Consider the following 20,381-nt stretch of genomic DNA (forward strand, 5'->3'; position numbering starts at 1 on the left):
TGGAGCATGACCTGGTTCAGGGCCTGGCTGTACAGGAGAACTAATGAACATGTCATGCGCGTCTCGAGTTTTCCGGTCTCTGGCACAGCTGTGGCACTTTACCCCCCCTGCAGGGAGGCACAGCATGCTGGCCATTTGTTGGCAAGTTCATATTTCACACTGCAGGGAATTGAAATGATTGAACAGACAGAAGAAGAGTCTTATTTGCAGTAGCCTACGTATCCCCAGACTCTGATTTGGCATAAAACATCTGCTTCATGATCTGCTTCAAGGCCAGTTCCTTTCCTCCCACAAAGGTTACGACTTCAGGCAAGCTGTGCTTCCACGGGCAGGAGGAAATTTGCCCGAAGACTTGATTTAGTCTGAATCAAAGCATCCCGCCATAGCATTTCTTTTTTCAATTATCTCCAAAGAGGCAACCAGACTTTAAATGTACCAGTACCATAAAGGCGAGGAAATAAGGCAGACACTCCTTTTCCCTGTTGGTAATAACAAGGCAAGGTGCATAGACAGTTGTGCATCTGCACCCAGAAGCCTGTGAGACTCACCTGGCTACCTGCCAACACACCTGACTTGGCAACAGCATACTGTCGGTGTGGCCTTTGGTTGTGTTTCGGCCCATCAGCCTGGTCAGTAAGCACCACGTTGGTTTTCACATCTTTCAGATTATAACAGCCAATCGGCATGATGCAGAATGTGATTATTACTATTTTTCATAGTGAGGAAGCATCATATAGCCTTTGTTTTGTAGTATCCTAATTACTAATTATATTTACCCACGTGATTTTGTTGTGCATCATCATAAATTTTGTCCCAGACAGCCCTCCCTAGCCTTACAGACATATACAAAATTAAATCCTGGCATTTTATTATGCCAGAGCAATTAGATGCCATCCTCATAATGAGAAATATGACATCTTCATCTCTCGCCTCTATATTTTCCCGTTGTTTTAATGCGCACATTTACCAGACTTTAATACAATCTTCCTCCTATACATGCAAGGGTTCACACACACACACACACACACACACACACACACACACCCCTAATTGAATATCTGCATATCTCCTAGGAGTCCTGTGGGTGAAACTGTGTATTCATCTTCTTTAGTTCTTAGGCCACTTTGGTTTAAGAGTAAGAACTGTTGCTTTTATGAAGTGCCTTTTTCTATAAAGTCAAAACCTCACAGCAGTGCACAGAAAGCCGATGGTATAAAGGAGCTAAGTAGAGTCTTTAATAGAGAGAGCTGGGTTGTAAGTGTTTTTGTTCCTATGGAGCAGATAGATTTGGCTCCATCTGTTCCATATTCATAACAAAGGAGCGCACTTACAGGAGGGCTGACTTCCCAGCGCTGCCTGGTAATGATCTTTTCACCGGAATGAAAGCATCTGAACCCAGTGGCATGGCCCTGCAAGAAGCAGCTGGCAGGATTGCCCTTCAGAACCCCGATTTCCTTATAACTCAGGCTGACGTAAAATTTCCCCATCTATAGAATGAAAAAAAAAAAAAAAAAAAGACCAATTTCTCATTTCCCCGCAGCACTGTGTCCTTGGGAAGTTCAGAATGTGTGAGTTTTTACCACCCCCTCTGGCAACCAGGAAAGATTTGTAATTAGATAGTAGGGAGGGAGGGGGAAGTTTGCACTTTGAAGTATCTAAAGGTATCACAGGGGAAATGATATTCTTTAAACTGTTTAGTTGATTCTTTTCAGACTTTTTTAATCCTTTTAAAACGGGGGTTAATGAATAGAAATATGAGTTACACCAAATAAGGAAAAACCCCTGTTGAGTCTCGTAATTAGCAAACTCAAAGCCAATTTCAACTGAGACCTCTTTGATTAAAAAGATAAGTTGACCCAAGGGTCCATACTTTTTCTTCCACTAAAGCAGAAGAGAAATAGAGTGAGTTTTTTTTTTTTTTTTTTTTTTTTTGCCCCAAGTGCAGTTATGCAAAAAAACCCTTTCTATTTGTATAATATGTAGAGTCAGCACTAAAATGTAAATAATTTCTTAAAACTTAAATAGGATGTCAGTATTAATATATGGCTAGTGGGATACCTGTATTTATATGCTAGCTTCACAAGTTTCTTAAGACATAGGAACATATTTTGAAGGATTGTTATCCTTTTCTCCATTTTGTGGACTTTTGCTAGAAGCTCCTAAAATTATCTCAATTTATTTAGTATATTTCACGTTAAAGTTATCATTGTAACTCATCAACATTTGATTATCCATGTTGGTACCATCTGTGCATTATCAGCTTGCTAAACTAGGGTTTTTGACAAATCAAAAAGTAAACAAATCTCTTAAAATGTTTGCTGCAGCAATAAAGAGGGCAAAATGTTCGTCCAGCTGTGAGATGGAAGCTCCTGTAGTAAGAGGAAACATGGAAGTAAAATTCACAGAGAGGGAAAAGCACCGCCCAGCAATCTGTGGAGATCTCAGGTTTCTACAACACCTGGGTCTCTGGTTATTTTTTGTAATATATAGACCTGAATATTTCTGGCTTACTCAGTTTTTACTTCGTTTATTTATTCATTTCTTCAGAAACATTTTTGTGTGTGCCTGCTTTGCACCCAGCCCTGTGTTAGGTTGTAGAGACATGGCGGTGTATTTAAAAAGTGATCTCTGCTTCTGGAGCTTACAGTTTAATTGGGAAATAGAAATAATCCAGGAAACAAACAAGTCTCTAACTGCCAGTCATGCGAGGACCTAGAAAGGCAGTCAGATGGGGTGCTAGGAATATGGAGAGGGGAGGGTGGACAGCTTTCGGTGGGTGACCCTGGGGGCATCTCTGGGAGGCAGCATGTGAGCCATGGCATGAAAGGAAGTGTCAGTATGAATTTCGGATGCACAGAGGATGCTTTTTGTCCATAGGAAAGGTTATTGAAAAGGTTAGTTTGGATTTGATATTTGACTTATTAAATTTTGACTAATTAAAATTAGAAATTAAAAAATAGGATTCTTCCTTAAAATGTCAAATGTAGTCTATTCAAACAAGTTTATACATCTTATGATTCTATATTATAACACATACTAGAGGCCCGATGCACGAAGATTTGTGCAAGAATGGGCCTTCCTTCCCCTGGCTGCCGGCACCGCCTTTGCTCCGGCCCAGAGCTGCCTTTCTGCCTTCCCACACTGCCCAGAGGCCCAGAGCGGCTGGGGGGTGCGGAACGCCTGCGTCCCGTCCCTGGCTGCTAGGCGGCTGTGTATGCAAATTAACCCACCATCTTTGTTGGGTTAATTTGCATACTCCTGATTGGCTAGTGGGCGTCGCAAAGGTACGATTAATTTGCATCTTTCTCTTTTATTAATGTAGATTGGCTCCATTTACAAACTAGGTTCATTAAACTCCTTTAACCATTAAAGATTTAATATATTCTTTTCTTAAATTGTTTGACTGTAAAACCTTCCAAATACTTAAGTAATTCTTAGCTTCATAAGAATTTAAACTGAAAAATATGAAGTTTTTATTTTTGTTCTCTTAAAGGTTTTAAAACTAAGTGTAAATCAGCTGTTGCATTATATATTTTAAGTAGGAATTACATGTCTGACCTGTGACTCTGAATGGCCGAAGTTTGCCCACACTTTAAAAGTATTAGTTTCACATTCTCAGATACTTGTTTAGCACACAAAAAAACACTAGCTCTGTGGTTTTGATTCGTATGAAAATGCCTGTAGTTAAATTTTGAACTCAGCTGTGGCTAAAATAGAGGCTATGGTCTCAGGTCATGAGTAAGGCTCTGACTGACTAGAGACTCAGCCAGGATGGCTGCACCTGCAGCTGTGCTCACACCACCCCAGCCTCACTCCTCTGTACTTAACTTAGAGAAGCCCATGGTCACTTTCCTTTCATTTACTTATCTCTCAGGACCACACACTCACAGATATGAAAATGATACGCATTTGAATGTGTTTGAATTTTCTATGTTGCTCCGAGCTTTGGCTGACTAGTAGGTCACAGTTTCCAAGATCCTTCCCAAAGAAGGAGGCAGCAGAGAGGGGAGAGGAACATGCCAGAAAAGGAGGATTTAAAAAAAAAAAAGTCTTTGACATTCACCACTATCCCTCTCTTTGTTTTTCTTTCTCATTCTCTCATTCTAAATCTGAGTTTTGGTTCATGTTTGTCAACAAATCATGTTACAGCCACACTAATGTTTTTAATCTCTAGACTCATTCTTCACATCTTTACTGAATATGTTATGAACAAAGCAGTGGACCCCTCAGAACTGAGAACCCTGCAGGGCTCCTGACCACAGGGAACTCAAAACTCTAGTAGCAGAGATGCTATGTAACAGCCAAACGGGATGGTTACACGATTGGTGCAAGTGCCCAGAAGAAAGTTATTGTGTTGGAAATGGGAGATAGCTCAAGTGGCCAAAGAGAGCTGGGGTCTTGAGAGGCAAAGGAAAGGTCACATTAGAAAAGGGAGATGGAGGAGGTTCTGGGAGGAATATTGTTGGGACTAGTTATTAATGTGGATTGAAGGAGGGAAATGGGTCGGGAAGACGATGGAAGACCCGGACTGCTGTTCCTCGGGGGTGATGCCAGCACTGCACAGCCACTGACTTTAGTGGAAAGGGTCCTACTCCAAGAGCAAACTGGAATGTAGCCCCCATCAATTAGCTGTCTGCACTTTGTAAATAATCGTCATCAAGGAAAGCATTTTTGGTGTGAAACATGTTGTATAATCCTGGTACCTCAATGACTCTTTCCTTGGTAGAACTTAGTAGTCTTCTAAAGAAAGAAATTAATTTCTTCAGGCCCCTAGGGTTCCATTAAGGACCTGGTGTACAAAGGAGTGGCCACTCCTGCCTGGATACTTATCTTACCACCAGAAATGGCAGATGGGGAGAATGTGGGCTACTGGCCAAGAAAAACAACCACAGAAATAATTGATTTGTGTAAATAGTTGCAAATATGATGCAAAAGTATATATTGAAGACAGGAATAGGAACCATGGTCACGGTGCAGGGTTGGCGTCGCCTCTGGGCTGGTTTTACTGAGTGCCACCGCTGGGGCAAGTCTGTGCAGCTGCAAAGGCAGTCTCAACTCTCAGCTCCCAGCCATGTTGCTTGTCTGCAGCACCTACGTCCTCATCCTTGGTCAGCATCCCTCTAACGTAATAGCAAGATCACATTCTTAAAATGAATGCAAAAAAGAACTCTCAGAACCTTGGCATGATTTTCAAAAGGACGGGATCTTTCATTGCCCTAATTCTCTAAATTCTCTCAGCCCTGCTTCAGTTCACATCCTCACATACTAAACCCCTTCACCACCACCTCATGTCTCTTCCCCCCGCCCCCTAATAAAAACTAGGGTAGAATCTAGTTTTTCTCATTTAGGCTAGAAATGAAGGGACACATTTGTCCCCCTTGTCCCACTGATTTTCCTGATGACTCATCCATACCTTTTTATCCAAATTATCCATGACTGAATCCCCTCTCCCTCCTACAGATCCGCAGTCAGACTAGAGACTGCTTGCTGAGGGACACTGCATGCAGAGGGAGCAGCACTGACAGAGCTGACGATATCCATCTGTCGAGTCGTGACATGATCATCTGGATCTATGGGGATCCAGCACGGAGTTTCCAAGTGCAGTGTAAAAGTCTAGTGCCCCTCTAAAGTAGGCCAGACTTAATTTATTTCCAAAGGGGAAGGCTTATAGGGAAACCGAGGCCTAGGTGGGTTAAGCAGCTTATGGAGAGGCACAAAATATGTGAGAATGGGTGAAAGTTCAAAGCATCATCATGCATGCACTCAGACCACTAAACCGTGTCCCTTCCAAGGCACCTCATCAAGGAAGAGAAGGATGAAAGTGATTATGAAAGATTCAGAGAAAGATTATCGTTTTTCTAGGCGCTTCTTTGAATTGTATTACCTTGATGACTTATTAGTAATTTCCAGCCATGCTATATTAGTGCGGCATGATAACAGCTTTGTTTCTGTTATTACTGTACACGTGAGTAATAGGATTCGTGGCTTTCTGTGCTTACCAGGTCGTAGCTACCCAATAGCATGTCACAAGGTGGCACAGGAGCCTGTGGAGAAGTTCCTCTCTGGGATTCTAGGAATCCCGCCTTTCGTCTGAGATTTTGTTTTTGTTGTTACTTTTATTGTGGCTTCTAGGTGAAGAAGAGTTTTTGTAAACCGATCTATCAGTCTGCTTACCTGTCTTCTTTTGTCAGATTATACCTATCTGTTGCAGCAGGTGAAATTCACCAAAATGACCACAAACAAGAGAAAGGAACCATATGACCTTCATGGCCCAGGACTGTCATTTTAATAGCGTGGCCTTAGGCCAGCCGAGGTCTCAGAAACCGCGTACAGCACTAGCCTATTATAGGAAACTTATTTTTTCCTAACTGTTCAAAGATGTTCAGTGGTTTCTTTTTTAAAAAGTAAAATATCCAATATGGGGCTTAACTAAAGCTCCTCATGTTGGGGGTTTGATTAACAATGAAAATGACATCTACATGTTACCTTGCTTTCTCTGCCTATGTGGACTGGATGTCTCCAGCCTATCATGGAAGGATGAGATCAAGTCTAGGTTCAGAATCTGAGATTTAAGCCGACTTTAAAATTTCCTTAACTATAGAGGGAATTTTAAAAGCTTTCTCTGAAGTCCATGTTATTTATTTATTTATATTTATTTATTTATTTTGCTCCTGCCTTACTAGATATCAAAGTATATGGGACAAGTCATACGCTGATTCGGGAGGCAGTAGAAACAAGTTTGTTGTCTCCGAGCTTTAGAAAACAAGGACAAGTTTGCTCACACTTCAAACAAATGTGTATAAAAGCGTGATAATGCCCTATTTGTTTATTCCTACAAATCAGTGGAAAGAAACTTGTCCTCAGCCTTTTATTTGAGGTTGCTAAGAAAAAGTAATTGATCTACTGAGGCTCAGCTGCAGGAATTTAAATAATATTCAAGTTAGCATTTACAGTGAGAACTGTGCCGGAGGGGGCAGAGAGTTGGGGAGGGGAGCAGTGGGTGCCTGGTGGCATCTCCTGTTTTCTCTTTTGTCTGAGGCTGCACAGCTGGAACTCATTTTACTTTGCTTGCCCTGAACTTTCCTCTAATTATTTGTCCCTGTTTCAGTTCCCTCGTGTTGTAACCAAGTTTTAGCTTGCAGTGTGTGTCGTTTTACCCCTATTGTATTGCTGGAAACACACCACTTTCTTCCTTTTCTAGTTTTTTAAAAAGAAACATCTCCAGAGCCATATCTAAGTGTCTAATATTTGCATGATATTTTACATTTCTCCAAGGCTTCCACCTTCACTTAGTAACCTCATTTTCAAACTTTACGTCTGGGACTTTGACCTTAACCTGCCAGTGATTGAAGTCTTGAGACACTGCGGGCTGCAAGCAGTGACATGTGTGGGCAGATGGAGCCAGCTCCTGTGGGTGCCCATTGGGTGCAAGTTTGATGAACCTGGGACCAGGAGCACATTAGTAAAACATGTGACTTCTAAAATCTCAAAAGGTAGAATGGGGACATATATTCCATCATGACTGGTGATTATGTTCTTCATGTGAAAATAGGCGTTGTGCTTGTGCTCTTTTTATAAGGGGCAGATGGCCAGTGGCAAATTGGTGCTGGGGTATTCTTGCCTAACTTTTGTTTTAAGACTTTTTCTGAGGGTGTGGTAACCATTTTCCAAGCCGTCCATTTGGCTTCAGTTAATCTCTGTCCAATTCCCCACCCTCTACCCACAAACACAAAATGGATTTTATTGATTCACTAGAGGCCCAGTGCATGAAATTCATGTACTTGTGGTGGGGGGCGGGGAGCTGCACCCTCTAACAGTCTGGAAACCCTCAGGGGATGTCCAATTGCCAGCTTAGGCAGTCGGGCATTCTTAGCACTGCCGTGGAGGTGGGAGAGGTTCCCGCCGCCACCACTGCCACCGCACTTGCCAGCCATGAACCCGGCTTCTGGCTGAGTGGCGCTCCCATGTGGGAGCGCACTGACCACCAGGGGGCAGCTCCAGAATTGAGCATCTGCCCTCTGGTGGTCAGTGAGCATAGCTACTGGTTGTTCCGATCTTTGGTCGATTTGCATATTAGCCTTTTATTATATAGGCTTATATTCTGGAAGACATTTTCAGTAGTACCATGTTTTGCATCGGCTTAACTTTTTCAGTATTTACTGTGAAAGGAATATGAATGCTTAATTCTGCCATCACCTGTCTAATTTGCACATATCTGTGTTGTATGTTAAACCACATGAAAACCTACAGAGGAAAAACGGGGCTGTGCTAACAACTAATAGCCTATCTTTTCCTTTGACTTGCACAAATTGAGAAATATTGCCTGTGGCAAACATAATGGAAAACTGCATTTTTAATGCTTCTGCACACAAGGAGGAGGAGGAGGGAGGAAAAGGGAGGAGGAGGAGGAGGAGGAGGAGGCGGAACAGCTGACTGTTCAATAAAAATAAAACTTCTCAAAGTACCCAGACTGACAAGGGACACAGAAAAGGAGAAGGATTTGGACTTTTGGAATTTGGAATTAAGACTCAAGGATGATAAGGTTAGGCAGAGATGTTAAAGTTAACTAATGAGTACAGTATTGGGCTTGAACATGTAAGAATGTATAATATGAAAGTCTCACCCCTCTCCTGCTAAACTTCCGGTGGGTGTTGGAGAACGTTGTTACCTTGATTATTTTTGAGTTGCTTGAAATCTCATCTGTTTGTATTAATTTGATAGCCGGTTTAAAAGATAACCGATAGGAATTTTTTGATATGAAGAGAACTTTTAACTTTATTTCAGGTATTTTTAAGCCTACCTTTACATTCTATTTCTCATGTTTGAGGGAAAACATTCTTTCTTATGATTTAAGTTTACATTTTGTATCAAAGATCATGTAGGTTTACCCAGCAATTTGGATTTAACGTGAGACATCATGTTAATTGCAAGGAACAACACAGGTTGGCTACATTAGCAAAAACAAACTAAGTGGCATGGGATGGAAAATGAAAAACAGTTTTTAAATGCTGGAGGGAAAACAAATAGATAGATCTTGTAAGTGTTTCTTCAACAGCAGTTTATAATTACCACTCTTCGAGGCCTGTGTTAAGGGAACTTGTACCAGGAGCTTGAGAAGTTGTTTAGACAAGGCAGCAACACGAGGAGAGACCTGCTCTCTGAGCAAGGGCCAGGCGGGCCTGGAGCAGGGCACACACCAGTGTCTTCGTCCTTAGGCCGCAAGTCAGCCGTGGGAAGCCTCTGATTGCCTGGGGTCAGTTAGCTGTTGAGGAACATATTACTCCACAATTTGTGGCTAAGCCAACGTTTATTTTTTTCCACAGTTTTCTGTGGGTGAGAAATCCAGGAGCAATTCAGCTGGGTCCTCTGGGTCTATGTCTCTCACAGGCAAGCCAGTTCACCACTCAGCTAAGGATCCTCATTCTAGCTCGCTCACGAGATTGGCCGTGATTGGACTCAGTTCCTTGTGGGTTGTTGCACTAAAGCATCCATTTTTTTGCCACGTGGGCCTCTCCATCAAGAATCTCACATTATGTCACTTTGCTTCATGAGTACGAGGGACAGCGAGAGAGAGTGTCACAGTTCTTTGCAACATAATCACAGAAGTGACATCCCATTACTTTTTGCTGTGTTCTGCTCATTAAAAAGGCAAGAAACTAGATCCAGCCCACTCTCAGGGGAGGTGAATACACGACAGTGGCATAAAAGGAGGTGGGGGTCACGGCAGCCAGGTCAGAAGCTGCTGACCACAAGCTCGATGCCAGTATTCTCTCACGGCATCAGACTCAGAGGCCTAGTGAATTGTGACGTGAATATCCCATGTATTTGCAGTGCTGAATACAGCTTTTGGAAGTACTGATTTGAGGGCATTGAGTATGATCCTTTTATGTATCAAGTTGGCTGGTAAGTGTGGAGCAGCGCTCACCTGAGCCCCAGGAGACCCAGGAGACCGGTTTGCAGGAAAGGCTGAACGCAGAGCCCCTGGCTGAGGTCACGGGAGAAAGTGAAGATAAGCAGCCCTCTGCCTTATTAGCATGATACTGTGAACACAGAGAACCAGAGGGCCCCAGGTACTATTTCACTGTGTGCTGTAAGGTTTTCATTGGTACTTTGCAGATCATTAGGGGGAAGGGGCCCTATGGTTTGATTGTTATACAGTTGCTGTTAAGATCATGGAGTGGGAGGTTGTGCTTGTTTAATGGTCCCCATCCCCCTATTCTCAGCTTCCTGACTCCAAGTGTACATTTTTGGCAGTAAACTGAGTAAATGATAGGGTTTTGGATTATGTGACAAATGTTTAAGTCATGAGTTGAATTTCTCATTTTAATTTGATAAATTCCGTTAGAATAATCCATATATCTTTGTAGGAGGAGTTCAGGTCTAGGTTTTCTTCACCTGTTAATACCTCATCTTGGTTGCTAAACCTTCCATTTGGGAACTTGGGGACAATTTGTTTTTGGTCTACCAGTGGCCATTGGTCAGCTTCCGGGGGATCTGTGAAGCCTTGATAAGTTTCCCTTTGACACACATGTCTGGGACACCCTCATATTCCCAAAGTTAACTCCCTGCCCAAAGCCATGCTGGCAGTACATGCAAGCCTCAGTCACTACAGGGATCCCGCCTGGTGCCTACGCTGTGGTTCATATTTATGGCCCCAGATGGAATAAGCACAGCGCAAGGATAGGGAGTTTTGTCTTATATACCTTTGCTTCCACAGCACCTGATAGGGAAACTGGCACATAGTAGGGATTTTAAAAGCATTTGGATGGATGGAGCTGCAGTAATACATATTGGTAATTATTCACTATTAAATTTCTAAGGAAAGCAGCATGAGAACTTAAATTTTGTCTTAACTAACATAAAGATAATGTTGGTCATTATAAAGTGGTGTTTCTAGCCCTAGCCGGTTTGGCTCAGTGGATAGAGAGCCAGCCTGTGGACTGAAGGGTCCCAGCTTCGATTCCGGTCAAGAGCACATCCCACATCCCTCAGTTGCAGGCTCCTACTTAGCCTGGGCCCTGGTCAGGGCTCATGCAGGAGGCAACCAATCAATGTGTCTCTCTCACGTCGATATTTCTGTCTTTCCCTCTCTCTAAAAATCAATGGAAAAATATCCTCAGGTGAGGATTAAAAAAAATAATAATAAAGTGATGTCTCTAGAATCATAGGGATTAAAAGCTACCTCCTGACAAAAACAGGCACATTTTAAGTTTTTTACTCCCTCACATCCATCTTCAAATTTTTCCTCATAATTGATCTTGAGAAGATTTTCTTTGTAATTTACTGTATGAATATTACATTTTCATTTCCTCTATTTTGTGTTTTTAATGCTCAATCTTTGGCTTTTTACTAGTGAGTAGTAAAGTACTTTGATATTATTTTACAGTTTCAAATACTACAATAATAATATTACTAATAATCTATATTTATAAATGATACAATTTGCTTCAAATACTACTAATATATTACTAATAATATATATTTATAAATAATATACATGATAAATGATAAATGATAAAATTATAAATGATATAGCTTCAAGTACTACTAATATATTACTAATAATATATATTTATAAATGATATAATAGCTTCAAGTTCTAATAATATATTACTAATAATTAATAATCTACTTATAAATGATATAAAGGCATGTTACATTGGTCAGCCAAGGGTTAAGAAACCTGGAAAATACCATGGAAGAAAGCCACACTCTCGCTCTTTTAGGCTTTGCATTAAAAAATGAGTTTTGCCGATATATGGAGAAAGGTTTTTATGCTTTTTGGTTTTCAGCATGGTAAATAAGGAACCCGAGTTAAACTGACTGAGCAAGGCTCACCCACTGAGGTTGGCTCTAAGGGTTAAGAGTTTGCTTTATGAGCTCAGGTCAGAGATTGTAGAGTCAATTGACTTCATGTACTCTGCATTGTGTATTCACAGTGTGTGTTTATACTCTTCGTTCAGACTTTTTTCCTAAGGATTAGAGGCTAACAGTGCCATAGGGTGTCAGTCACATTATCGTTACAGCCTTTCTGGTTTCAGGGAAGCGATGAGGAACTAATGGAGAAGTTTGATGGGAAAGAGAGGTTTTATTTTGTGTTAAATAGAAGCACATTTTACATTCTTAATTTACAGACCGATGTAACTCATCCAGTAGCTAAGGCTAATTGTCCCTCTTTGAGAGCTGGTGGGAGAGCTCTCTTCAGTTTTTTCCTGGACAGCTTATCATTGGTTGCTGTTTGATTATTACAGTGATTTTTTTTTTTTGTCCTGCATTTATAGGATTTCTCCTACATCTAAATCTGAAAGACCTGTACTAATTAATTCCAAGACGTTCCCCCACTAAAACAAATCCATATAGCCGCAGCTTAACGTCCCGGTGTCACTTTTTCACACCACCTCTCACAAAAAGACATCAACAATTTCAAGAACCCACGGTTTTCCTAATGAACTGGGGTCACCTACGTGGACTGCATTTGTGATGCACATTTGCAGTTGGGGTCCACAGGAAGGACACCATTTCCTGGATCAAACCGCAGAGTGCAAATATTGTGCCCTAAATAACACACTAGTTACTGTAAATGTCAGTAGAGGGAGTTTTTCCGACTTTGATTTAATGAAAGCCTACAGCAAAGCCTACAACACTTCTTAACTGCTTGTCAGAGTGAACGAACTTGGGAGATGGGAAGGGCCAAAAACATTTTATTTTATACTTTTGTCTTGGAATTAAGAGTTTTCTACAGGTATCAAAGAGCAATGCTCAGATTCTTTGCAGCTTGAGGTCTGTTAGGTAGTGAATTTATAAATTCTCCTCTAGGACAGGGATCTGGAATGACAGGAGGAGATTCGTGTAAAATTAGTTTGAAGTTTGCATCTTAAATCCTCTCACCTTTAAAATAAGCATTTTCATTTTCTGGGCTCCCCCCCCCCCCCCCCCCCCCGCCCGAGGAAGCATAGCAAAGAGTAAAAATCAAGGAGGGAGAAGGCACACCACACACCAGCCGTCTCTGTCACTGAGGGCATCGCCAGACGGATTGTTAGCCATGTGTGTTTTGATTGATGTCATCTGCTCTGAACAAAGAAACCACTTGAAGCAAACGCATAGGGAGGAAAGTATGCAGCGCTCATTTCTGTAATTTCTGTCATTTCTAGAATGCATAGTAAACACATGTGATGGTTCAGGGTCCTCCCGCCCTTGGAGATCCCTTTGACATTACACTGTGCATGCTGAGGGGAGATAATCTTTCAAACGCAGGGAGAGGTTACGGTCTTATTGTCCTGAGGAGGAGAAGAAAGTTTCTTCCTCCCATGATTTATAACTTGAAACATGTTGTCGTGTTTCAGTAAGCCCACTTTATTAATTCCATCCTTCTCTGTGGCACATTTTTTTCAAAATAAACGTGCCATTGCATAGCGCTGTCTCAATAGCATATTGTACTTATAATGGCGTGATGGAAGTGGCTGGGCTCGTCCCCGTCATACAGAACTCGGAGCCAAGCTCTGAGCAGACCCTCTAATTGAATTACCTGCAAAGCACTGACAGACAGGCTTTCAGGACAGACAAAGCTTTGCTTTCCGCAGCAGAGGCAGGTCGTGGTTAAGTTGCCCTCCTAACTATCTGTGGTTGGTTTTTGCCAGCACTTTCACCGTGGGCTCTGCTGGGCCCCGCGCCCTGCAGCGGAGGAGAGGGCGGAGCTCTGTGAAAGCGGGAGGGCTCAAACATTATCTTCTTATTTTAGAGAAAATTGATAACAGATCAAGTTAAATGGAAGAGCCTTTGAAATAAAAATCCAAAGCATTTTCTGTAGATTACCAACATTCTTGCGTGATTCTTCATCATATTGAAAAGAGAACACAGGGGTAGGAAAGTAGCTCTTTCTGAAAGACTCTGTGCCAATCTGAAAAGTATTTTTGTTTTAACTTCTGGGAAGAATTAGAGTTCGCTCCGTTTATTCGGGAAAGAATTGATTGCAGACCGTTTGCATTTGAAAATGAAGAGTAATCATCTATTGTCTTCTCCCCTCTCTCTTCTTGTCTTGTCCGCAGCCTCTGCAATCCCAGATAATGGAAGAAGGTCCTGTCTAAAGCTCAAAGTCTTTGTGAGACCAACAAGTAAGTTCCCTGGAATGAGCTTCAGAGGGTGGCTTCACTGCGCATGCTTGATTGTGTGGTCTGGTTCACAGCGGTAACACTTTTTTTACTGTTAAATCCTGTGTGGTATCTGTTTTGTATATCAACATTCATGTTTTAGTTTTCATCAGATTTTTTCTCATCATTCTTCATGATGCTTTTATTTTTAAGTACACAGCAGTTGCTAACTTGTTGTTTCTTAGACTGTTGTATGTGCACAGCAAATGGGAACAATATTGGCATTTTGATACATGCCATTGATTGTAAAACAATCTACATAAATAAAAGGAAAAAAATTAGAGAGAAAGAAAGAAACGGGAGTTTAAGGGTGTCTGCACTAACATATTTGGCTGTTATCTCTATTTTTGTTATAGATAGCTGTATGAAAACTATAGGTGTTCATGATCGTGTTTTCGATGTTAACGACAAAGTAGAAAATTCATTAGAACCAGCAGGTTAGTATGCTTAGAGAATCTCTTTTAACCAATGCATCTCTCTGGTGCTTCAGTACTTTTTTTTCCTTTCTTCCTCTCTGCATGTTTGCATGTTAGAGTTGCTCTGCTTTTTGCTCATTGCTAGCAATGCTAATATTACTTATATTCTACCTCATTCCTCCAGTATCTCTGTGTAGTGCATGGTAGATAAAATGACTTTTCTTTTTTGGACATGGGTTTGATATAACACAGTATCCTAATGTAGAGCCCCATCAGAATGCTAAAACCTCACTACTTTTTACCATATCCTCTGAGCATGCTGGTGAGTCACCCTGAATATTAATGGATCTGTTTCCATGTAAGACAAAAGCATTTCTATTGTATATGCTTATCAAATTTTCTTTTACATTATGTCCAAATCTGCGGATAAAATAGTAACTAATTCAACATAACTTAGTTTTCTCTGGAAATTCACATGCATCACTGAAGTGATCTAAAGAACTTGGTATTTCAAGTATTATTTGTGCTATTATTAATAGTCACGGATTTGGAGAAGTATAATCCTGTTGCCTCCTAATACCAGAAATTCACACACCTACTGCTCCCACAAATGTATTTGTCTATTGAGCCAAATGTGGTCCTTGATTAATAAGACAAAATAAATCTAAATATATTTTTTCTCTATTCCTAACTTCTGCACACCCAAACTTTCCCACCATTGTTGAAAAAGAAACACCCACAAAAACACTCATCGAAGCATTTACACTGGAGATAATGTAAACTGTTCATTTGGTTATGAATTCATTCTGGCTATTTAATGCAAATCTAGACTGATTGTGAGGAGTGTGCCTCAATGCCCCCGTATGCTCGCCTTCCTCTGGTCTCCTATAATGACCTCAAAGCTTAAGGGAAATAAAATTATTTCCTCTACACAGAAAGATGTGAGTTCCACCCCCACTTTTGTAAACAGATACTTTCTTTCATCTATTTGCAGGACTTCTTTCTTATTGTCCTAGAAATTATCCTTTGAGCATTATTACTGGGACACACAGTCAATGAGCCTTAGGGAAACTTAGTCTGAGTAAATGTGGTGCCTCAGGACATACAATAGCTTTCACATTGTAACTGACAGGCAGAGTTAGGTTTTTTCCCCAAGCATTCTTGTTTTTCTAAGGCAGGCGTCTTACCCAGAGCACAAATGAGAGGTGTGCACAATAAGCTCTCAGAGGCCCTAGTGGCTCACTAGGGATCGGTTAGCCACTTTAGAAAGTTGCAAGGAATAAGGGGAGATGTTTTAATTGTGTCCTGGAAATCTGGAAGCATTTCTGTGGCTTTTCAAGGCACCAGACTCCTCACAAGCTCGAGGACTCAGGCCATCATAGGATCTGTGAGTTCGATGGGATCCCCTGGAAGGACCCTAGTTACACTCTTCCTTTTATAACTGAGACTTGCCCAGGTCACATAGTTAAGTTAGAGACAGATCCAGGCTTCTCTCTTCTCCCATTCCAATGTTAATATAAAAAAGTAGGATCCTCTCCTGGCTTTGCTAATGTCATGCATATAGAATGACTGGCAAAGTTAGGCATGTTATCAACATAACTTACCCTGAATTACGATTTTCCGATGCATGCTGTTAGCAAATGTTGGCGTATCTTTCCAATATTCTTTTTCCAGGTAAATTCCATTGCCTAGCAAGAAAGCTAGAGGCTGTTTAGAAATATAACAGATAGTATGTTTTTCTCCGCTACTGAAGAGGCCATAGGAAAAGGCAACATATTGGGATGTGTTCATTCGTGAGCATATTTCACTGTCTTTTAGGAAACAGGCTCTTTTCCACTGAGCATTTAAAAATTCATGATTGCCCCCTAATCAGTGCACACATAGCTGATGGAAGGTTGCAGACTGTAGTCAGGGCGCGAGTGGGAAGGGAGTGTACCTGCACAGGTCTACATGCAGGAAAAGCTCCTGAGTTAGCCATGGCTGTGCTTAGGGCTTTCTGGTGAGCATCTTCACAGAAAAAGTAAGACAAAGTTGCCCTACCATCCCTGGCTGTATAAATAATAGTTTGAGTACTTCACCTTTTTCCTTAAAAAATTCAGTCCGACTTGCAGCTGGACAGCACGGTGTTGAAGGGCTGAGTGTAGGCCCAGACTTTGAGTCTGTCAGGCCTGGAAAGACTCCACTGCATGCTCTCAGCAACATGTACTAATTCACCTGTCTTTGGAATGTGTTGTGTTTGATGTTTGCTTGCACACTCTGCCTGCCAGTTTCCTATCATCAGGGATACAGGATGATCTCAGGGCAGACATGTGCCATATAATATGCTCCAAATTATTGCTAGGTTAACTGGGTGTCCTCCCAGTTAACCATGGAAACCCTCTTGTGGTGGAATCCTATTCGGGAGGCAAGACTTGACTTGGCTGCTGAAGAGGAATATTTTCTTCTTCCAAGCCGCAGTCACTGTTACGAGTGTTAGAAATTCATGTTTACTGTGGGTGTAATTGCCATTGAGGTAGATTGTGCTTATGAATTCCCTCGTGGAATTCTAAAATTGTTCCGATTTACCCAAATGGCAGCAGGTTTCTCATTCTGCTTCTCGGGCGCCATAGGCTCTCCCAACAGTGAGGCCCTGTTTTAACCGAAGCGTGCTTTGTAGACTCCCGAGCCAGGACCAGCCTGTTGCAGGGAGAAGTGTGATGCCTAAAGGCACAGATTTTCCCTGTGAGGGCAAGAGGGTACCTGCCGACAGGACTGAAAAGCACTTGGAGCCTCATGCTTCACTTTAGGAAAAACAATGCTTTCCTCTCATTCACCCTGCCTTGTGCTGCGGGCTGGAGCAATGGTCGGCCCTCGCTGAGCACCCTGGAGGGACAGGCAGGGCTGGTCCCCTTCAAGCTCACATGGAGGACCTAAGTGTTACTTGGTAATAGCTTAGTAAAAATAAGGTGGAGAAGAACCCCATAGCTGATGTAACTTGAGGTGTATAAAAAGCACTCCATCTTCAGGGTTTATAGGTTATTTTCATAATCAAGCCTGCAGTACTCTATTCTGATTGACACCATATTGGTGCTCTTAAATGATTTTAATTTTAATTTCAGGGCTATTAAGAGCATTTACATCTACCTCCTGTTAACTACAGACGGAATACCTTCGCAAAGCTGAGAGAGGAGAGTCCACAAGTATTGGGCTAAAAGCTGTGGGGCTTTATTTTTTCCTCTGCATCCATTTAACTTCCCATTCTTGCTTCCTAACCTTTTCTAGTCTCCTGAGCGAATAGCCACTCTCTGCAGGTTTGCTGAGGGCCAGGAGAGCGGAGCCGCTCTGCCTCAGGGGCGCAGCAGTTTCTATGCGAGGACAGGCTAACCTCAGAGCCCTCCAGGGCAGAAGACGCACAGCTGAAAATACTTAGTTCATATTGGGAATGAACAGATATGCCCCCACTGACATATCTGAAGCAGGGGCTTGAAAAGGGGTCACTTTAGGACAAATAATAAGGGAGTGTGACACTACCCAGTGAAGGAAAAGCATCCTTATTGTGACATGTTGTGTGGTATGAAAATGTAAACAAATGTAGTTGATACATTAAGGGGTTTGAGGTGGGCCATTCAGGGATATTTAGGGGTTATCCTCTCAGGTCTGCAAAATTGAGAGCAACCACTAGAGTCTCCCTTGTCACCGTTCTCTCTGAATGACTGGGGAGAGAAGCCAGGGTGACAATGGCTGAGCTCCTACAGGAAAGGTCCGTTGTTGCTAAAATAAAATCTACCATAGAGCCCCACTGTTAGTCCCAAGGACACTTAGTCTAAAAGCATAAGTTAGGCCAGGTGGAAGGAAGGAGGTGTACAAAGCCTCCAGTCTATCTTTGGGCACTAATTGCTGCAAAGTTCCTGTTTCAAAGTTAAGCCTGTTAATCATGCAGATCAGGAAGTCTCTGGTAAGTCAGAGGCAGCCTCAGAGAACACTTTCTAGCTAAATAAAGGAAGCTTACCTCACTTAATCCATTTTATGTAGAGGAGAATTTGCATCCACGCCGATCATTTTTGTGTGCCACGCTTTTCAGCCTGATAACAGCAAAAATAGTTAAGTTCAAGTAATTTAATCCTAGTGCTACCGAGTTTGTAATGGAAATAGCACCGTGATTGATGCCTGATTGTAAGCAAACCAGTGGGCACTGGTGTATTCAGGTTTAGTGGGCATTCAGTATGCTTTATTTTTAAATGCTGCTGTTTTGGCATTTGATTTTTCATATTTGACAATTCATCTAGGCTTCCAACAACCAGGCATTCAACACTAATCCTGTGAAACTGCTTAAAATGAGGAAAATGGGTAGACCATTCTGGTTAACCACTAATATGCCAACATAACTGCCCCCACCCTGGACACATTACTTGCTTCTCCGTGGCACGCTGGGTTTAAAAAAATCCATTCAGATATCTCAGGTTTGTGCGAGGGGTGTCTGACTGCCAGCTAACCAGAGGAGCTCACGTGCCAAAGGTTACATACAGTGTGTGCATAACCGCCCCCCTCAATTTTTAAGGAAACATAATATTGCTGAGAAAGTCCAATTTTCTCTGCTTCTCCTTTGCTTGCTGTAAATAATGAGTGATTATGCAGACATGAAAGTCAATAGTGGCAAAAGGTTCATTACCTTACTTTGCAGAGGGTGGCAAGGTCTGAACAGCAGGCTGCTGCGAGAGAGTTATTAAGGATGTGACATCTCATTGGAACGTGTGCTTTCTCTTTGAACAGATGACACCGTACATGAGTCAGCCGAGCCATCCCGTGGCGAGAACGCGGCACAGACACCCAGGATACCCAGCCGCCTTTTGGCAATCCTACTGTTCCTCCTGGCGATGCTTTTGACATTATAGCACAGTCTCCTCCCGTCACCTGTCACAGAAAACACCAGGGTCTTGGAACACCAGAGATCCACCTAACTGCTCATCCTAAGAAGGGACTTGTGATTGGTTGCTTTGGCAGATGTCAGATTTTTGTTTTCTTTCTTTCAGCCTGAATTCTAAGCAACAACTTGGGGCCTGTGGGGGCTAAAGTAGTTGCTGCCTCCCTCACCCCACCCCAGCCCTTGCCCTTGACTCTTCTCACCCCTTCCAAATTAAATGGACTCCAGATGAAAATGCCAAATTGTCGTAGTGACACCGGTGGTCAGCAGCGCCTGTGCACTCTCCTGTAAGAGCTCCCCTTCTTCAGCACCCTGTGTCAGCAGCATGTGGACGAGGAAGAATAGTGGCAGATGCAGCCAGGGATGGCGAGGCCCAGGAGGGTTCTTCTCTCCCATCCAATATTTATGCCTTTTCATTCAGGACTGTAAGAGAATCGTGCAGGCCATCATGTCACCATGTCAAGTCCAGAGGGGAGGTATTAAGGACAGATATAATATTACACTATTTCCTCTAGGGTGTGTAAATGAACAGGCTTCTAAAAGGTTGAGACACTTTTTTTTTTTTTTTTTTTTTTTTTTTTTAGATGACTGTCTTGACAGCAAAATGTGTGCTCTATAAAAGAAGCCTTTTTTTTTCTAGGCGGTGGGTAGGGTGCCGGAATGCTAGCACAGAGCAAGTGCGAGTGACATCAGAGAAAACGTAGGTTTGGTGGGGGTGTGTATGTATGAGTGCCTCTTAATTTTTTTGGTGACTGGGCGGTATACACCAGATTATTTTTCCCTTTGACTACAGATCACCATGGTGCTACAACTATTTTTGTTTTTAAAGAAATTCAAAGAGGCATTTTTATGAATAAAGTGACCTTCCCCAAGGCTGACAAGCCAGGGTTGATGAGTGCATAATGGAATAGCTTTGAA

At 42.1% G+C, this 20,381-nt stretch overlaps 1 protein-coding gene across 2 annotated transcripts in view; it reads left to right on the plus strand.

Annotated features, from left to right (window-relative positions):
• Nucleotides 1–19,702, plus strand: part of EFNA5 (ephrin A5) — a 278,007-nt gene extending 258,305 nt beyond the window's left edge. The window contains exons 3-5 of one of the 2 annotated variants that reach the window (XM_080679419.1): nucleotides 14,046–14,111; nucleotides 14,504–14,584; nucleotides 19,313–19,702. In XM_080679419.1, the coding sequence (XP_080535545.1) occupies nucleotides 14,046–14,111; nucleotides 14,504–14,584; nucleotides 19,313–19,434 (269 nt within the window). In that variant the 3' untranslated portion in view covers nucleotides 19,435–19,702. The remainder of the gene's footprint in view (nucleotides 1–14,045; nucleotides 14,112–14,503; nucleotides 14,585–19,312) is intronic. The other variant, XM_080679420.1, reaches the window with a different exon arrangement.
• The last annotated feature ends 679 nt before the right edge of the window (nucleotides 19,703–20,381 follow it).

Source organism: Plecotus auritus (assembly GCF_963455305.1).
Source record: "Plecotus auritus genome assembly, chromosome: 7".
Lineage (NCBI taxonomy): Eukaryota > Metazoa > Chordata > Mammalia > Chiroptera > Vespertilionidae > Plecotus > Plecotus auritus.